At 49.0% G+C, this 19,159-nt stretch overlaps 1 protein-coding gene across 2 annotated transcripts in view; it reads right to left on the bottom strand.

The window, feature by feature from the left end:
- The window catches only part of GALNT14 (polypeptide N-acetylgalactosaminyltransferase 14), a 220,255-nt gene extending 204,048 nt beyond the window's left edge, over positions 1 to 16,207 (bottom strand). The window contains exon 1 of one of the 2 annotated variants that reach the window (XM_040224143.1): positions 15,611 to 16,207. In XM_040224143.1, coding sequence (XP_040080077.1) covers positions 15,611 to 15,739 — 129 coding nt within the window. In that variant the 5' untranslated portion in view covers positions 15,740 to 16,207. The remainder of the gene's footprint in view (positions 1 to 15,610) is intronic. The other variant, XM_040224145.1, reaches the window with a different exon arrangement.
- Between the last annotated feature and the right edge of the window lie 2,952 nt (positions 16,208 to 19,159).

Genomic DNA, 19,159 nt, shown 5'->3' with positions numbered 1-19,159 from the left:
TGTGAACCTGTGATAGATGTGGAATCCCCATTTCAACCCAGGGGAATGGGAGGTCAGAATCAGGCTGAATTCAATAAATAGGGAAATGTGGCACCGACTCCAGACCCCAGGCCCTAAAGTGTGATTCACACTAGCTTTTTGTGAGCAAGAGTGTTGTCATCTGATACAGGGCTTCTCAAAGGCTAATCGCCCAGATACCACCTGAGCATCTTGGTAAGATGCAGATTTTCAATCAGTAGCTGTGGAGTGGCCCGAGAAACTACATTTCTAACAAACTACCACCAAAACACACTTTGAGAAGCAAAGGTCTAAGGCAGGGGTTAGCAAACTTTTCCTAAAAAGACAGTAAAAATTTCAGCTTTGTGGCCCACCTAGTCTCCATCTCAGCTATCATCTTCGCCACCCACAGGCGGGTGAGAGCAGCCACAGACAACACATAATGGAGGGTGATGGTTCCCATAAGACTATATTTATGGACATTGAAATCCGAATTTCAGATAATGTTCATGTGTCACAAAATATTTTTCTTTCTAGTTTTTTTTTTTTTCCAACCACTAAAAATATTTTTTTAAAAAACACAGACTAAGCAGTCTGTGAGACTAAGCCCACAGACTAAGCAGAGGAGGAGGTGGGGTCTGAATTTGGCCCATGGGCCAACCCTGGTCTACAGTGTCCAAAACAGTATAAAAGCCACAATAGGCATCCTTGACTAAATTAAAATGGGTTGCTCAGTTAGCCTATTTTTCTATCCCGAGACTGGTTTTCCTTTTCCATTATCCTTCCACTAGTGCTGTGCTTTTCAAAAACCAGACACTTTGGGGACAAGTGGGTCCTGGCAAATGGACTTCTTCAAAACTCACTGAACTGACTTTAAAAGGCCGCCCTAAATCCTTCTACTTCTAATAAGAGGCCCTGTGGAATAACAGGTTCCTGTTTTAGTGAAAGAGCTTTAAGGAGGAGATTAAACTTCAACCACAGTTTTCTGAGCTAACAGCAGACTGACATGATCAGGGGAAGAAATTCAACCTTGCAGAACAACTGCTAGTAAATTCAAAAGCAATTGTCTCAAACTTCTATCTGGCGAACCCGTGTAAAGATTCTCTCCATTTCCCTTGGCCTTACATCCCATTTTAACTCAAAAGACAGAAAAGACTTCCAGCCATCTTGCAGCCCCTTTCACCATTAAACAGCCATCCCGGGCCACAGTTCTATCTTTCCAGGAATAAAGCAACACCGCTTAAAGTCCAAGAAGGAGTCAGGGCTCTAGAGATAGAAATAGCCAGGCACCAGCTGGGGGCCACAGGGCCGCACTCTACTATTCTCACTCTAAGAATTCATCCAGGGCAAGACAGGCAGAACCAGGCTCAGTCATCTCCCACACCCTGCACAGCACTTCACACCCAGCAATGCCCATATAGGTTTGCTGGATGAACAGATGAGCTTGACCCCATGGCCTGGTGCAGGGGAACTGGCTCACTCTGTCTCCCCCTGTTTGACAAGCCTCTCTTCCCACGCTGAATGGGTGCTCAAAGGGAGATACTCCTTCAAGGAGATCATTGTCTTTCTCACTTGCTGACTCCTTCACTGGTACCCTTGCATCAGCCAGACCTGTCTTGGCTCCAACACTTACAAGCTCTGTAGACTTAGGCAAGTTCCCACTGGATGCTATAAAACCTCAAGTTCTTCATTGGTAAAATAAAAGTAAGCAATACATCATCCAGAGATAATATTCAAAAGAGAACATCTGAACAATCTCTATGGCTGTTTAATCAGAAAAGTGCCAGTCTTAAACACCAAGTATGACTGTACTGGGAAGTACCAGCTAAATCTCGCCTGCCTGTCTTGTGGTAGGCCTTGGAAAGAACAAATACTTAACACAGATAGAGCAACTTGCATTTCTCCTGATAGGCAGCTGTTCACCCTCTCCCCAAGGAAGCTTCTCCCTCCTAGCTTATAATGGTGGTCACAAACAAGTTCCATCACCAGCACTTTCTGCAGGACTCCTGAGAGTCACTTTCACCACTTCTTGAGGGCGTGGCCAGAGCTGCCCTCTGACTCCTACCATAGCCAGCTGCTCCCTGCAGACATCCCAGGGTGCTCCTGAGAGCTCCTCCCACATGGTCCTACCCACAGAACACACATCTGCCCTGGGCACAAGATAGCTAGAATCTCATTCTACTGGGAATGCATTGTCAACCTACTTGTAGGAAGATGGCTTACTTGCTGGGGAGGGTGGGAGCAGACACTCAAAGCACCCAAATGCCCATCCCATCTCCTCAGATCGGGAAGACAAGGACCAAACCTCAAAGTGCCACAAAAAAAGCAACTGGGTCATTTCTTTGGCAATTAACTCCAGCACGTATTTGACAGGGGAAAACGTACAATCCCTTGTGAAAAGAAAGTGTGAAAGTGAAAGTCGCTCAGTCATGTCTGACTCTTTGTGACCCCGTGGACTGTAGCCCACCAAGGCTCTCTGTCCATGGAGTTCTTCAGGCAAGAATACTGGAGTGTGTAGCCATTCCTTTCTCCAGGGATCTTCTCAACCCAGGGATCGAGCTCAGGTCTCCCACATTTGCAGGCAGATTCTTTACCATCTGAGCCACTAGGGAAGCCCATACATCCCCTTACCCCTTATAAAGACGTTGTGCCCCTTGGGAAAGACCTGGATCCTGCTCTGGAATAATCCTGACTTCTCCCCTGAAAACACCTAGCATGTCTCACATAGGGTCTGACATGTGACACTCACAGTTTGTCAGCATTCTCAACCCCTTTTGAGACTGGAAGGAAACAAGAAAACCACTTGGTTACAGCGGAACAGACGACAATGCTTAATATGACTGGGGAAAATGGGAAGTCTTGGCACAGAGAGGGAAGAAAGGAAATTGCACATTATAAAAAGGAATATATATTTAAAAGTAGGAAATATCATAAATGTGGCTTATTCATGGTTAATAGCAGGTATTTGTTTTTGGTGCTAATAATCTAATTAGTAGTCAATCCAGAGTATCCTTTATTATCAGCTGATCCATAATTACTGCTCCATGCTGAGTATTTTCCCGGCACATGATAGCTTTCAACTCCTCAGTACAAACAACCAAATAATTGGTGTTATTATGCTGAATACAGGACTATTCCTCTCCGAGGGGTGCTGTGGGGGAGGGGTTGTTTTCCATTCACGACAGTCTTTGCATTTTCAGCATCTGTTGATTAAGTCCAAGCCATCCCCTCTTTAATCAGTCTGGAGGCATACCAAAAGCTCCTTCACACTCTCAAGAAGGTGACAGCTTGAAGACATCCTTTTTTAAAGTTTAACCCTGGGACCAGAAACATCTCCAGTCCTCTATAGGTTGGACATGTTCACAGGGGATAGCAAACAAAGCTGAAAGCACAGTATATTTCTCTTTGAAAGTGTTGTAAAGTTTCTCCTTGCCTATTGTTTTAAAATGACTTGTCCTGGAAGAGATAGCTTCTGATATAAACTATTTCATTCAATAGCTTCTGGTCTCAACAAGATGTGTGTAATTCTAGGAAGCAGAACAAAGCCCAGCTATAATGACAGGTTGCTAAGGGGAAAATATATTCAGCATCTCTTTTAGGAGACCAGATTTGGTTTGACTGTGAGGGGAGAGAAAGAAGCCGGGGTGAGCATGGTGAAGTGGGAAGAGGTGGTTCTGGAGCCAGACAGATCTGGGTTGGAATCCACTTCCTCCACTGGTAAGTGGCATGACCTTGGGAAAGTCACTTAACTTCCCTAAGCCTTGATGTTGCTCACCTGAAGAGCAAAACTACCTATGCCTACTGCATAGGGCTGTTAGGAGGACAGATGTCTGACACAGGAAGCACCTGGCACTCACAGGAGCTCGGGTTCTTAGTACTCTGCTCTTTTGCTGGATGGGAGGTGGCAAGGAAAGCTAGTTTTCTACAAGCCAGTAGCTTATGCCATATAATTCCATCACTGTAAGTAGGGCTTCCCTGGTGGTTCGATGGTATAGAATCCACCTCCCAATGCAGGAGACAAGGGTTCAATCCCTGGGTCAGGAAGATCCTGGTCACTCCCATATTCTTGCCTGGGAATCACATGGACAGAGAAGCCCAGCGGGCTGCTAGGCTGTCCATGGGGTCGCAAAGAGTCAGACAGGACTGAGCAACTAACCAACAACAAATATAACTAAGCCTCCACGTCTTAACCAAAGAAAGGTAGATTTCAGCCCAGATTCACTATGGAGCAGCTCCAACAGCCGAATTCCTACTGGCAGTCCCCATTGCCTGGGTCTCCTTCAGAATTCCCCTCCCTTATCCATCTTCCTATGATTCAGCAACTAAAAGGTTAACTCTTCCAGGTATGGTATTTCGGGTGACTGGTACCTTTACCACACTAGCTGTGAAACATCTCCCTGTATGTAAAAGGGAATAGGAATTGGGAAATTGGGAAGATCTATTAAGACAGTTCTCCGTTCAGAAACAGAAGCCAGTGGCTACAAGAAGAATGAAAACTTCTGCACGCTGACCTCAAAGGAGGTGCTAATACCCAGAGTCAGAAGCCACCAACTCAGTTTATTCTTTTCTTTTAGAAGGCCTTATTAAGGTGGCGTGGCTCAGAGGTTGAAGCATCTGCCTGGAATGCTGGAGACCTGGGTTCGATCCCTGGGTGGGGAAGATCCCCTGGAGAAGGAAATGGCAACTCACTCCAGTATTCTTGCCTGGAAAATCCCATGGAGGGAGGACCCTGGTAGGCTACAGTCCATAGGGTCGCAAAGAGTCAGACACGACTGAGCAACTTCACTTCACTTCACTTCACGCAAACAGAAAAGAGCAAGCATTCAGTGAATTTCCACAAAGCGAACATACTCAAGTTACAAGCACCCAGATCAAAAAACTAACAGAGCACCAATTCCCCAAACGCGCCCTCCCCGCTCCCCCGCTCCACAGATTCCCTTCTGGTCACTGAGGCCAACCAAGGGTCACCATGAAGCTGACTTCAAACACCGCAGATTAGTTTGGCCTGTTCTTGTACTCTATAGAATTCCACAGCTAGTTCATCAGTCGGGAAGATCCACTGGGTAAGGGAGAGGCTACCCACTCCAGTATTCTTGGGCTTCCCTGGTGGCTCAGCTGGTAAAAAATCCTCCTCCAGTGTGGGAGACCTGGGTTCGATCCCTAGATTGGGAAGATCCCCTGGAGAAGGGAAAGGCTACCATCTCCAGTATTCTGGCCTGGAGAATTCCATGGACTGTACAGTCCATGGGGTCGCAAAGAGTCGGACACAACTGAGCACTTTCACTTTCTTTCCACAGCCTGAAGGCCAAATCTGGCCTGCCACCTGTCTTAGGACACCCTGCAAACTAAGAATGGCTTTTACATTTGTAAATCTTTGACAATCACGCCAAAAGAGATGTATTTCATGAGATGGGAAAACTACATGAAACTCAAATTTCAGGGTCTATAAATAAAGTTTTACTGGAACACAGCCACACTCATTTCATTTACATAATGTCTTTCACTCCACAATATCAGAGTCGAATAGTTACAACAGAAACCATACAATCTAAAAAAAAAAAAAAAAAGATTCTGAGTACATCCCCAACATATGAACCTTCAAATTGCAAACTTTCAAAGATGCAAACGTGCATTCCATCAATGTCAGGCATGAGTGAAATGGCAGCTTGCCCTCTGTCTCCTATTGCTGACGGTCCTTCAGCTCTACCTTCTCCCACCTCCTCTCCCTTCTCCAGCCAGTAAATCTTCTTGCCTGTTCACTCGATGCCAGCCCCTGTATGCCAGTTGTTGTATACTGTGCTTTTCAAAGTACTATACCGTAAGATTCTGTCTCTTTGGTCGCTAAGTTGTATCCGATTCCTGTGACCCCAGAGGACCCCTGCCAGGCTCCTCTGTCCATGGGATTCTCCAGGCAAGAATAGTGGAATCGGTTGTCATTCCCTTCTCCAAATTAAAAATGTTTTATTTTTTGTTTTTTTTTAATGTATTATTTGTGTGAAAACTATTATAAACCTATTATAGTACAATACTATATAGCTGATTATGTTAGTTGGGTACCTAGGCCAACTTTGTTGGACTTAGCGATCAAACTGGACTTATGAATGTACTCTCAGAATGGAACTTATCTGTATATAGAGGACTTACTGTATCTGACCCTTTACAGAAAAAAAGTGCTGACTTTAATTGGAATGCAAGGCGTTCGTTTTAGCAGAAAAACTAAAACTTGAAGCAAAAGCCATAATCTCAGTGTTAAGAGAGGCAGGGAGAATTACAGAGAGTTTATCTGATCCAGAATTAAACAAATGATTAGAAAACCATCAGGACTTTTGAGCAGAGAGGGAAAATACCAGAGTTCTCTAGGTTTATGTTTCCTTTCATTCTTACTCCAAGCATATCCTTAAAAAATATTGTCCCCATTAATGTTGCCATGCGCTGCAGAAATGCACAAGAGTGGAAAAGTCATGTTTCCGCTCCGGATCCCGCAATACAGACTGTGACATTCAGGCCACATCACAAAAGCATTACCAGGAGCTCTCTAGTAGCTCACCAGAATTGCAGACAAAAACACCAGGATGTCATAACTTTAAGCATATACAAGGACAGCAGCTCCCTTACTCACACCCAGTCCCCAAAGCAGCCACCAAATCGCTGAACCGTGGCCCTTCAAGGCCGAAGAGCAGGACGCAGGCAGGGCGCCCTCTATCTTTGAGCCGTGAGGCTCTCTCCGGTGATGCTGGGTACCTTCCAAAGTCACTTCCCTGGAGTCACTCCCCCATTTACATTACTCACATTTCAAATCGGATGTATGTCTTAGGTTCTTTCAAATGACATTTTTCCTCTTAGAGGAGAATTGCTTCTGATTGTTTAAGAACCACATTCATCACGAAACGGATACAGATCAACAGTTTCCATCTTAATTGCAGGATCCCATTGACTTCTGAGTTGAGCAGCCTCCTGAATGACAGCAGAGCTTCATTTCCTGCTGTCAAACCTTGCCAATCCTGGGTGGGGGTTTGGGGTGGGGGTGGTCACTAATAGAAAGACAGAGCCAGTACCGACAACAGGACTGAAGGGGCACGAAAGCCTCTCTCCACCTCTCCTAGGATCACGAGTCTGCCAGTCCAGCCCAGGATCTTCCCCAAATCACCTGCAGCATGTTTCTGTTGGGTCTGAGACTGAGTTAAACTTGGCCTGTCCTGGGAGAAAACACAAAGTCCTGGTGGCCCTTCAGAGACAGGTTGTAGAGTTCCCTTAACCTGACCCACCATTCCCCTTTAAGTGCAGAAAGGCAATGCTGGTGTTTTATCAGAGGTAGAGAGATCATTTTTAAGCAAGAGCATGAGATTTTTGTCCAGATGAAAATATACACAAAGCACATACACATATAAAAGAACTGCCACTTCCCCTGGAAAAGGAAGCTAGCCGGACACTGAGCACAGCCAAGTGAGAAACAGCACAGGCTTTACAGTCAGAAGAGTGAGTTCAAGGCCACGCAACGGCTGGGCGAGCTTGCCCGTCTCCTCCCTATTGTAACCTGTTTTCATCCTACTTCAGAGAACAAGGGTAACAATAACACCCATCACACGTGGTTGCAGGAAGAATCAAAGGAGGCATTTGTGAATAAAAATGCTCTGTAAACTCTGTAACATCACACGAAAAGGAGGAGGGAGGAAGGTCTCTCTTAGCCTCCAGTTTCTGATTCACCTTTAATCATTCAGGTCTTTGAGCAGTCCCTCTGCAGGTGAAGACCACCAGCCCACCACAATCAGGACCTGTCAATTCAGCACTCAGCTGGCAGCTATCAACTGCCCGTCTATAACAGCCAATTATCTGGGTGGCTTAATTAATCCATGGACCACGTGGTCTGATCTCCCAGAGGTCCTAGAAAACAATGAGCCTGAAACACGAATGCCAGCTAATTTCTCAATGACCATCAAGGAGTTTGGCCTCCACTATGCCTACACATTGCAGCTGCAAGTGATAGGAGCATAAATATTGATCGGCTCAGTCTCTCTGTGGCTACGGGTGGGGGGAAATTAACGATTAGAGTACTCTCAGAGGAACAACAGGAGCTACATAAATCCTCAGCCTGGGCCATTAGAGGGAAAAAAATCCTAATTTCCAAACCTTAGTGAGGACTGAGGAAAGGGACCGATTGCCTCTTGGGAAAGAGCGTGTCAAGATGGGCCGGTCCTACCCAGCCTGGAGACATTCCTCATGCTCTCCTGGCCGTGAATGAGATGCAAATTGGGTTCAAACAATGTGATCATTAGAAAGAGGCAGCTGGGTGATGGCTCTCTTTGGCTGGGCACTCAGATCCAGTGGCAGGAACAAGTGCCTGTGCTGCTTGCCCCTGCATTCCCTTGAAAGATCTCTGTAGTGCTCACAGTTAAGAAGACAAGTGATATGAGGAGGATTTAATTATTTTTTTAAGTGCCTAATCTCGTTTCTGGGAAATGGTAGGCAGAAGAGACTCTGTACTTGAAATCGGCATTGTCTGGAGGCAGTGGTCCCCTGGCCCCTTAATTCCAGCCAAGAGGGCTTGTGCTGATATAGGGCATCTGAGCAGAATGGTTCAGGGTGGCCAGAGCAGCCACGTCCCTCCTTCGGAAAGAACTGCCTTTGCATCCAGACCAGCAGCTAGGCAAGCCGCTCCTGACCTTGGTCAGAACCTGCAGGAGGTACTAGGCTCCCAGGCCTCCAGACTTCTTTCCGGGACTCCTGATGAAGTGCCCTGTGCCTCTCTGCTCCAGGGCCCTCTTGCGTCCCAGAAAATGTGAGTAAGAGAAGGAGGAAGAATGTGATAAAGGGAGGAGAGAAGTGATGGAAAGGAAAGCAGGAGGAAAGAGGACTCCCTGGGAGGCATATATACATTCCTCGCACTGTAGACGTATCTTCCTTCCTCTTGCCATCAGCTTCCTAGTGTCCATTAGGTCCTGTGATGGCGGCAGCTGCTACCAAATGCAAAGGCTGCTGCCCCAGAAGGTCATCTCGGGCCATTTATCCTCAAATACCAAAATGCCAGAGCCAGCAAATTTCAGGAGCTTCTGCAGAATTCCCCAGGGTGCCAGTGTACACGTGAGTGTGCATGCGCATGCTTTTCACTGTCCCAAAGGGGCTCTTTCTTAATCAGCTCAACATCTCAGGACGCAGAAACTGATTTAGTGTTTGGTTAATCTAGCGTTTCTGGTAAAATAATTAAAAGATAAGTAATAGACTCAGGGTATCCGTGGTATAATTATTTAAAGCCATGAGGTTTCACTTCAGAGTTATTCACAAGTAACGCAAAATGACTCAGACTGCTGGCAAGGCAAGTGGGAGATGGATAGATAGGGCTGTAGCGTGCTGCTCCCATTTCACAGATGATGAGACTGAGCCCAGAAAAGACTATCTGAGTGATCCCGGCGCCACCAATGGCAGAAAGAGACACCCGGGCTGCCAGGTGTATTAGAAAAACCAGACGGCAAGCCCACACTTGACTATGGCATGATGGGAGCCGCCACGAGAGGGCTGGGGTCCCCATTTTCCGACCCGGGTGCACAGTTTGAGTCTCTGAGGTCCAGACAAGGAGGAAGGCCAACTACCCAGCTCTGGGTCCCTGTGGGCAAGTGGGAAGAGGCAGCAGCCAGCTGTAGAGACTCACTTCCCCAAACAGATGGCGGGTCTATAACACTGATCTCAAGCGGAATGTGTAAAAATCATAGTGGGGGTCACAGACGCCCCCAGAGAGGGGAGCTGTGGGTTTGTCCCTACTTTCTAATTCAGATTCCTTTTCCGAAAAATACATCAGGGACTTCGAAATGCTCTGGAAGAATGACATCACTGTAAACGTTAGAAAGTAAACAGAGGCACAGAGACACACATTTCTTCAATTTCAAAATTTGTTCCTGGGTGGCTGATAATGCATAAGACTATTTTGGAAATTTGGGATGGGAGAGGTGTGGGAAAGGATGCAGGCAGAGGAAGCAGATGAGATGGCATGTGAACCTGGCCCTGGAAAGATCCTGGGCCTTAGGCACCAGCCAAGGGCAACCTCATTCTGTCCCTGTTGAGCTAATAAATGACCTCTTATGAGTGGAGATTAGCACTTTTAAATGATACAAACAGATGAGCAACCTTGGAAAAGGGTAGTCTCTAGACAGGCTGGGGAAGCTTGTGACAGGGACATTAATTTCTCTTTCCTTTCTGGTTTTATCCCTGTGTCTTCTCTGATTGCAGCAAGTATCATTCTGGGCCTCTGGGAAATCTTAAGACAGGGATTCCTGGTCTTTGTTTCCAAAAGCACCAGGCAACTTAGGAGAACAAGGGTTTAGGGACAGAGAGGGAGAGAGAGGTCCCCAGACTGACCCAAAGAGATTCCCTTAAAATAGATCTGTAGGTCCCTGGGATGCGGCCTGGGGGAGAATACCAGCTGGGACAAGGATACAACCCCAGGCAGGCCAAAAATGACCCAGGGAAGAGAAATTCCCACCAGCGTGACAGGGCTGATCAAGGCAAGAGAGGAGTACAGGGGAGCTCAGGGTTTGGTTTCTTTTTTGGGAGGTGGGGGGCAGGGGCGGTGGTTTGTTTTGTTTTGCTTTAAGCTTGTTAATATCTAGAAAGCAAGGCGTGCTATTTCTTGAATACCTGGAGTTCTAACCTGCTAGTCTCATATTTCCCAGCTTCTCACGGTAGCCACATCTGGGCCATGAAGGCAGCATCATCCCTGCCACCTTCTCCAGGAATTGCCTTAGATGGGAAATCAGCACAGTGCCCAGCGTGGGCACCAGCACACACAAGCACGAATGTTTACGAAGGATGAAGGTTCATCTGAAAACGGGCTGTTTCTGGTTGTGCCAGAGTTGAAATTCCCTGAACAGAATCTAAAATATACCCACGGAGCTTCAGCAGATTATTAGGGCCTCTCTCTCTAAAACTGATGAATTTTTGTGTGTGTGTGGAAGAAATTATCTAATAAATGAGGAATACAATAACAGTGCCATATACATAAGGCGTGTGCAGTATGCAAATATTACAGAAAACAAGCTCCTTTCTGACAGTGTTTGCCATATTTCTAGCACAGCACAAATACATTTACATGGGCCTGAGGCACTTTACTCAAAGCCTTTACATTTCCAATACCTTCCTCCAAAAGTACCCTCAGGTCTCAAATTCTTCTTTTACTAAGCCCTAAGTCCCTGGCCTCGGAAAAGACAATGGCACCCCACTCCAGTGTTCTTGCCTGGAGAATCCCAAGGACAGGGGAGCCTGGTGGGCTGCCATCTATGGGGTTGCACAGAGTCAGACACAACTGAAGTGACTTAGCAGCAGCAGCAGCAAGCCCCTGGCCTAAATTTAGTTTCTTGAAAATAAGAGAAAAATTTGCTGTTTAAAAAAAAAAAAAAATTCTGTCAGTTATTGTATAATTCTCCAAATGGCAAACAAATGATAGAGGAGAAGAGAAATGGAAACATTTTTCTCTTTTTTTTTTTAGTGGTACAGTACTTATTGCTAAAATCCTGTTTAAATGAAAGCATCAAGCTTGTTACATGATTTTCAATTAGGAATTAGAGCTTTGCTGAATTTGGGGGTGGGAATCCCCATAAAAATCAAATCAACATTGAAAAGTCAAACTTAAAGAAATCTTTATTTGAGCTATTAATAGAACAGCCCTTCTTGAAACTAAGAAAAAAATCCAATTAATTTTCTTAAACCAAGGGTGCAGCCTGGCTTCTCCGTATCACTTGGATTGTGACGGGGCATAGGTTTTATTTTATTATCAGGCCCACTTTGGAGATCCCACTGCCAGGTGAGTGAGGATATGTCCTAACACTGAGGAAGAGAGTTAGGGCCTAGTCCCCAGCAAAGGCAACTGGCTGCATGGAATGGACAAGCTGGGAAGTCCCCAGCCAAGGAGCCCTGGCTGCAGCCCTCTCCTGTCCAATCCCTCCACCATTTCAACTTCTCTAAATATTTCAGAGGGAAGGGAGCCCACTGCTTTTGCTTTGGAAAATAAACTGACCCCTCTACCACACTGGGAAGAGCCCTAGGCAGAGTCCCCACGGATTCCGACACATCCAAGGCAAGAGCTCTCCCCAGGACTGGGCAGAAGCATCGTCTAGAGAAACCTGGGATACTGAACTCACCCAACAACCAAATTTTTTGCCCTACAATAGACAAATATCCTTGGATAATTCTTACTGTTGAGGAAACAATCTCTGCCCTGGCAAATGATTCCTAGACCAAGGGTGCTGCAGCCACCCAATGATGCTGCAGCCTGCTAGCAGCGTTCACTCTGTCCAGACAGAAGCGCTTCCTCGGTCCCAGATGGCTTCCTCCGTGGGTAGGGCAGGATTCCCTCTGAGATGGTTTCCCCACAGAATGCACCAACCTCCCTGGAGCTCCACAAAGACCAGCACCTAGGGATGAGTCATGAAGTGCTTGGAAAGTAGGTGGGCACCGTGCAGCTGTAAACATCCCTGACCTCACCCCATCATCTCCTAGCAAAGACCCAGGCATCCGGGTGGCTTGTGGCAAGGAAGGAGCACAGGGTGTGGGTGGTTGCCAGGATGATCCAATTCCATTCTTGTGCTGATGCTGCCACTTAATTATAGCCCTGCTATCTTGGGCCAATTGTTTAACCTCATTACTCAATCTCCTGTGCATTAAAGTATGGTCTGCCTTATTGTTTGTGGTCATTGTGAAGCTTAAATGAGCTAATACATGTGAAACGGAGTTTGTGAATTTGTAAAATCCAATGCAAATGCTAGCTATTGTTATTTCACATGAATGCACATGCTCACACAAGCTTGGACCACCAGGAACTCAAGAAGAATGAAATTATTCGGCCATATTTACACGGGGCCCACTGAACCACAAAAAATACCCCATAGACTTGCTATTCTTCATCTAGCTTCCAAAACCATCCATCAGTAGGCTACTTCAGATTCACATGGGGCCCTTGTAAAAAAAAAAAATACTGATTCTAGGACCTTCTACCAAAACCCACAGAATCATAATCTCTGCAGTAAATATAAAAATGTGTACATTAAATGAGCTCTCTTAGGTGGTTCTGACATGGAGTCAGGTTTGGAATCCTACTGCACTCCTTGGGACCCAACATGCAAATTTCCTGATAGATCAGTGATGGGAACAACTGTTGTGGCACTGAGAAGGACCTCTCTCTGTCTCTCCATCCCTCCCCTCAGATACATATGCACCAAGATACAGAGGGGTGCTCATCCACTAGACACAAAATACACCCATGAATATACACAACATATATAAGTAGACAGACAAAGTCGTAATACAGGTGAAAGAGAGAAAGAAGAAATAGACTAACAAGAAAAGGTGACCAACAATAAGAAGTATCAAGATTGTTAAAGTCTAAAGAATTCATGGTTATAAAGGAGACAGAAAATGGGGGGGAAAGAAGATGTTAAGACAAAGAGCAAGTGGTCAAAACTAGGAGGCCCCTGTTCCATGACTGCACAGCACTATATCTGACATTAGACCACTGGCCTCACCCCATCCCACTACTCATTTGTTTGCAAGTCTGCCTCAGCCAGGAAGTTGTGAGAGCCACCCCCAGCCGGCAGAGGCAGAGTGTGCTCCTCATAGCAATGCCCAAACCCAGCACAGAGCCTGGCCTGTGGCTGCACAGGATACATGTGTGCTCAACGCACGGCGGGATGAGAAGAAGCAGGTAAGGAAGAACAACAAAGCGCACAAAGGAAGAAACAGATCTCTGGTCCCAGCTCCCTGGAGTAACCTAGAATAAGCAAGCTTAAGGCAATGAAGTTCAATGCAAAACAGAGAGTTCATGTCCCCGCAGGCATCATTAACGGCATCACAAGGAGCAGAACCACCCAGGGGAAAAAAAGGAAAAGCTCCCCGTATCTATGGACGGGTCCGAAGTGAGTGAGAAAATTGATCCAGTGTGATGAAGGCTGTTGGAAGGCATCCATCTGACCTTGTCACGCCCCTGCTTAGTGCAGCCTCAAGGGCCCCTGGAACGCTCAAGGTGCTACCCAACAGGACTCTTACACATTACCCCCAACTTCATCCCGGCCATCAGCCACAGGCTTTGACGCTCGAATTGTGCCAAACTCACCCAGCATGCTGTGTCATTCCTCTCGGCCTGTTTGGTGCAATTAACCTCTACCAGGAATGCCCTCCCTACCTAGCGCCAAACCTACTGTTCTTCCTTCTCTACTCAGTTCCCTGTGCCCTCCTCCTCCTCCTCCATTAAGTCCCCAGGCCCCCATGACACCTAGTGCACACTGTATGGTTCTGGTCCATTTGTGAGCAAATCCCCTGCCCGCAGAGAATAGGTTCTGCATCTCTGTACCCACAGCAGCTAGCACACTGCCTGGCACACAGCAGATCATCAATAAATGCTTGGGGAATTCAATAGAGCATTGGCAAGATTTCAGAATGTAAGTGCCCAAAGACAGTTAAAAGGCAATCTCAGAGGCAACTTGATATAGTGGAAAGATCCTGAATATCGGAGGTCTGAGTTCAAATCAGTAGCTCCTAAGGCAAGACTGAATCAGTTCCTAATCTATGGAATAAGGAGAATCCCACCCAACTCCTACAACTATTTATGAAGCACCCACATGTACCTGGCACCTAGTCGGTCCTCTGCACTGTACTTACTCCCCTCTCTCCCCCATTATTTTCAGTCTCCTGCTTGGGACCATAAGCTTCTCCAAGGGCTCCTTCACAGTTACTGGACGACCTCTCTGGACCCTGTTCATAAATGTTGCCTGGCTGGTCAAGAAACCCCCCTGAGGCTCCCTTCTGTGTCCCACGGCCAGGTCTGTGGAAGAAGAGACTGAGGAATGGGGGCTCTGAGTAAAGGTAAGACTGAGCCTGCAGGGAGAGCCCAGAGGCTCCGCTCAGATGAACCGCCGGGGCAGGAGTTGGAAAAGCCACTTAGACTCTCATTTTCCCAACTCCCCACCAATACCAAGGCGTCTGTTTTTACAGGCTCTTTATGATGTTCAGGGCACATTCATTTCAACTTCCAATGCAGCTGAAGAGATCGAGGACAATTATAAAGCAAGGGTTGCGACAGGCTGGGGGGGCCCGGGCGGCAGCCGCCCGGGACGCTGCAGGGCGCTCGCCCGCGCCGCACACGCGCGCGCGGAGCACCCCCGGGCCTCCGGCCTCCCCTGCTCCGGCCTGGCAGCTGCGGGAAGGAAGGAGGTCAGCGCGGCCGCCAGACTTCTCTCGGGCGCCAAGCGCCGGCCGGCCCTGCCACCCGACCCCCACCACCTACTATCTCGCAGCGTCCACGGACCACCAACCCCCGGGCGGCTCGACCGCTGCGCCCCCGCCGCCCCGGGACCCAGGCAAGCTGTACCCAAGTTAAGAGCCCCGCTCCGCAAGCCAGCGCGCGCCCGCCATCCACACCCACTCCCACTTCCACACAGCGCGGGGCCGGGGATGCCCCCTGGGCTTTTGTAAAATCCAGAAATATCACACTGTAGCCGCATCCGGCGCCGGGTTACCTGCTCGCAGCACCCATACCCCCGCCCTGGCTTCCCGGGAGCCCGCAAACCCCGCGCGCGAGCTGCGCGCCCTCCTGCCAGCCACTGCCCCGCGCTTGGCGCGCAGCCAAACCCCGTACCTTGGGGGTCTGCACTTCGGGTCCGGTCGGCACCTCCAACTTCTTCTTGGTTACCCAGAAGAACAGCAACACGGTGATCCACAGCACCCCGAAGATCGGCAGCACCAGGCGGCGACTCAGGCGCCGCATGGTCCCGCTTGCCTTCTCCTCTTGGCGTCACTGCGCCCCGGGGGCACCCCCTGGCGGTCAGGGTCGGCGGGGCAGGTGTCCTGGAGAGTGCCCTGCTCCCGCGAGCGCTAGCCCCGGGATCCGGAGCAGAGGAGGTCCGGCGGGAGCCCGCCAGGCGCCCCGCCCGCTGGGGAGAGGAGCGAGCAGAAGGGGGGACCACGCGGTGCCCCGAGGCGCGGCAGGCGAGGGCCGAGGGGCCGCCACGCTGGACAACCGCTCCAGCCGGAGAAGCGCGGTGGCCGCCGAGATGCTCCCCGCGCCGCCGCCGCCGCCGCCGCAAGGGAAACTGACTCGAGCTGAGGGGAGGGAGGAATCCGAGGCTGTGCCCGGCACCCCGCGAGGAGCTCCAGCGGGGAGTGGAGGGAAGGAGAGATGGGGAAGGGAGGACCGACAGACAGACCGACTCCGAAGGGGAATCCGGGCGGGAGTGAGCTGGGCTCTGAGAGCGGGCGCTACCGCCGCCCGCCCACCGAGACACCGCCGCGAGCTGTTCTGGGGCCGCCCGCGCCGAGCCCCGCGCGCAGCTCGGGGGCCATCCTGGGATGGGGCGGGGCGGGGCTGGAACGGTGCGTCCGCGAGACCCGCCGCCCCCAGCTGCACGCCGGGACCCAAAGGCCAGCTGGTGCCGGGACGAGCGGTGCTTGGGAGGACTTTCCCGCTCACCGCGGGGGTCTGCCCGTGGCACTCGCAGCCTGGTCCCGCTCTCTGTGCACCCGCCCTAGGGGAGCTGGCGCTGGGACCTTAGGACGCTGGCAGGCCTGCTGCCTCACCCGGGGGTCACTCTCCTGGCTGTTCAGGGCCAAGGCCGAGTTCAGCCAACTCCCTAGGGTGTTTCTCTGCCTGCCTGCAGGTGCCTGGCAACTTTTTCTGCTTAATGGAACACTGAGTTGGTCTAAATTTAACTTTAAAGAAATCCTTTTAAAAATTAAGGTGTAATTACCTCCCTTAAGAGTTTTCTCTCCCTGAGGATCAGGGCTCTGTGTTTGCAGAAAGGGAGTGGGGGTGGGGTCCAAAGTTGGGTCAACCATGTGGTTGACGCTGCAAAGTCAACACTGCAAAGTGACTTGGAGGGAGGCGGGTAGTGGGTGCAGAGGGCTATCTTTCAAAAGCCCTTTTCCCCAAATGCCTTTTGGAAGTGCATCCTTCTTCCTCTTGAAGATTAAAACTACTTGGGTCCAGAGGCAGAGCACAGTCTGAACTGGATTCCTACATGGGCCTCAGCTAGGGTGGAATGATGCTGATAACACTGGATGAGGGGTTCCTGGCCCCAGTCAGCTGCAATAGCTGTGTGAATCATGGAGACCTCAGGAGGCTTAGATTCCTCATCTGTAAAATGAGGACGATTTACAAATGAATGAATAGTTGTGAAAGCTAAGTGCAAGGTGCTGGTGTTACTTGATCATCTGATCCCTGAAAGAGGGGGAGAACGACACCTTGCTGTCCCTGGGGAACAGTGCCATCTTATGTGTGAGCCTGACTTGGAAGAATGCTTATCTCATCAAGTTGTTGGTGAGGTGAAAGTGATGCATCTGCTACTGTGGCCGTCATCCTCTTTGCCTCTCCCCACAGGCCCCAGCATAGGAGGCAGGCCAGGTGTAAAGTAGGGCTCCAGAATTCACTCTTCAGGAAGACAAAGCCAGCAAAAAGTGGAGTCAAAAATGGAGGCATCTGCCCCTGTATTTGGTACATTGTCTTTCAGTCACAGAACAGTCATTCCTCCTAGCCCCATTGTGTTCTTGGCTAGGCTGTAGGTAAGAAGTTTTGGGTGGGAACAAAGATAGAAAATGAAACAGCCCAGAAAAGCTGAGCACTCTTGCCAGCCCATCTCAAGATTCAGCTGAGCTCTCAGACCATCACACAGAACCATTTGCCTTTGTTAGAACTCTGTACTCTGAAAGGTGGGGGTAGGCCCCCCAGCCACTGCTTTGGCTGGGCAGAGGTCCAGGTAGATCACGGTCTGGGAGGGCTGGGGGCAGCAGCAAGAGAACCCCTCTCTGCAGTATCATGAGCTTCCTGGATCCCTTCCAGCAGCCTTGCCCTGGACCTGCGGTGTGGGGCCTGCAAAGTGTTCTGCGGCAGGCTCTGCAGGGGACCCCCAGGCAAGTCGCTGAGATGCTGTCAGCTCCAAGCAGGAGCCGCAGCTCCGTAGTCCATTGCTCAGCGCTTTGTGGTGCTGCTTCTGAGTAACAGATGGCAAACAGTTACACAACACCACCGCCAAGCTTTAGAGATGGTTGCAGCAGCACACACCGCCTGCTGCTGAGGATGTAAGGTGCTTCGTGCTGTCTGGCATCTGGCGAAACTGAGGCCCTGGTTCTCCCATGGCAGTTCCATCCGGGGCCTGTGATACCTGGGAGTGCGGTTATCAGCTTTCAAGGTGTTTGCTTCTTAATTACTTCTTTGTCCTCCATTCAAGTGGAGGAGATTCCCTGGGCCTATGAAAGCTGTCAAGAGAATCCAGTTTTGCCAAGTGTCATTACCTGATCCAGCCAAAAGCCATATTAGTTTGGTTTATCAAGCCAGTCACTGTCATTAGGGTTGAAATTGATTTCAGATGGGACTTCAAACATCTGGAAGCTAGGTTGAGTCTCCATGCAGAGCCCAGCCCTTTAAGTCTCTCCCAGCCTATCCAGCGATTCCCCCAAATATTTAAAACTTTAATAACCAGCTTAAGTAATACAGAGCACAGTTGATCCCAGTGAGGGATTAGCTATCATTGATAATTAATCCAAGTGACTTTTTTCTCATCACAGTCTATATGGTGAAGAAAAGCTCCTAGCAAAAGATTTAACATGACAGGAAAATAAGTACATTCTGAATTAGGACTGTCCTATTGCCCTTTAATGTTCTCCCCTCAGGTCTTGATAGTCTGGAGCCAATTCCTCATTTCCCAGCAAAGGTCTTGCCCTCTCAAAGGCCTTCCAGCTCACACCTATGGGGTGGTAACCTTCCTCATCCCTGAATTGAAGCTCTTTTTTTTTTTTTGCCACTCCTGTCAATTGGCAAGTTCTCTCCTAGCAGCCGAAAACATTAGAGACTGAATTGGGTATTGGAGCAGATGTGAGTCATCCGCGTTCGTATAAAAACTATGGAATAAAACCCATTATGGCCCGGGAACGCTATGTGAAGCAGCATATGGAGCCAATGTAAGCTGGGAAGAGGAAGAAGCTGTGAAGTCCAGGGCATATGCTCCCCAGCGCCTTTGGCTGTGGGTTTTCACACTTTGCTTCTGGTTGCCTTTAGCTGTCCTCCTGTCACTCTCACTCAGCTCACTGCAGAGACTGCAGCCTTTTGTTCCTTTCGGATCTGATTCTCCACACCCCTCCTCTCTGCCCACTGCATGACTTCAGTGAGAGTGTGTGTGTGCGTGCGTGTCTTCCA

The sequence above is a fragment of the Oryx dammah genome, unplaced genomic scaffold (genome assembly GCF_014754425.2).
Source record: "Oryx dammah isolate SB20612 unplaced genomic scaffold, SCBI_Odam_1.1 HiC_scaffold_25, whole genome shotgun sequence".
NCBI classification, from domain to species: domain Eukaryota; kingdom Metazoa; phylum Chordata; class Mammalia; order Artiodactyla; family Bovidae; genus Oryx; species Oryx dammah.
The sequence above is the reverse complement of the archived record's forward strand: the minus strand, read 5'-3'. Positions and strand labels throughout refer to the sequence as shown.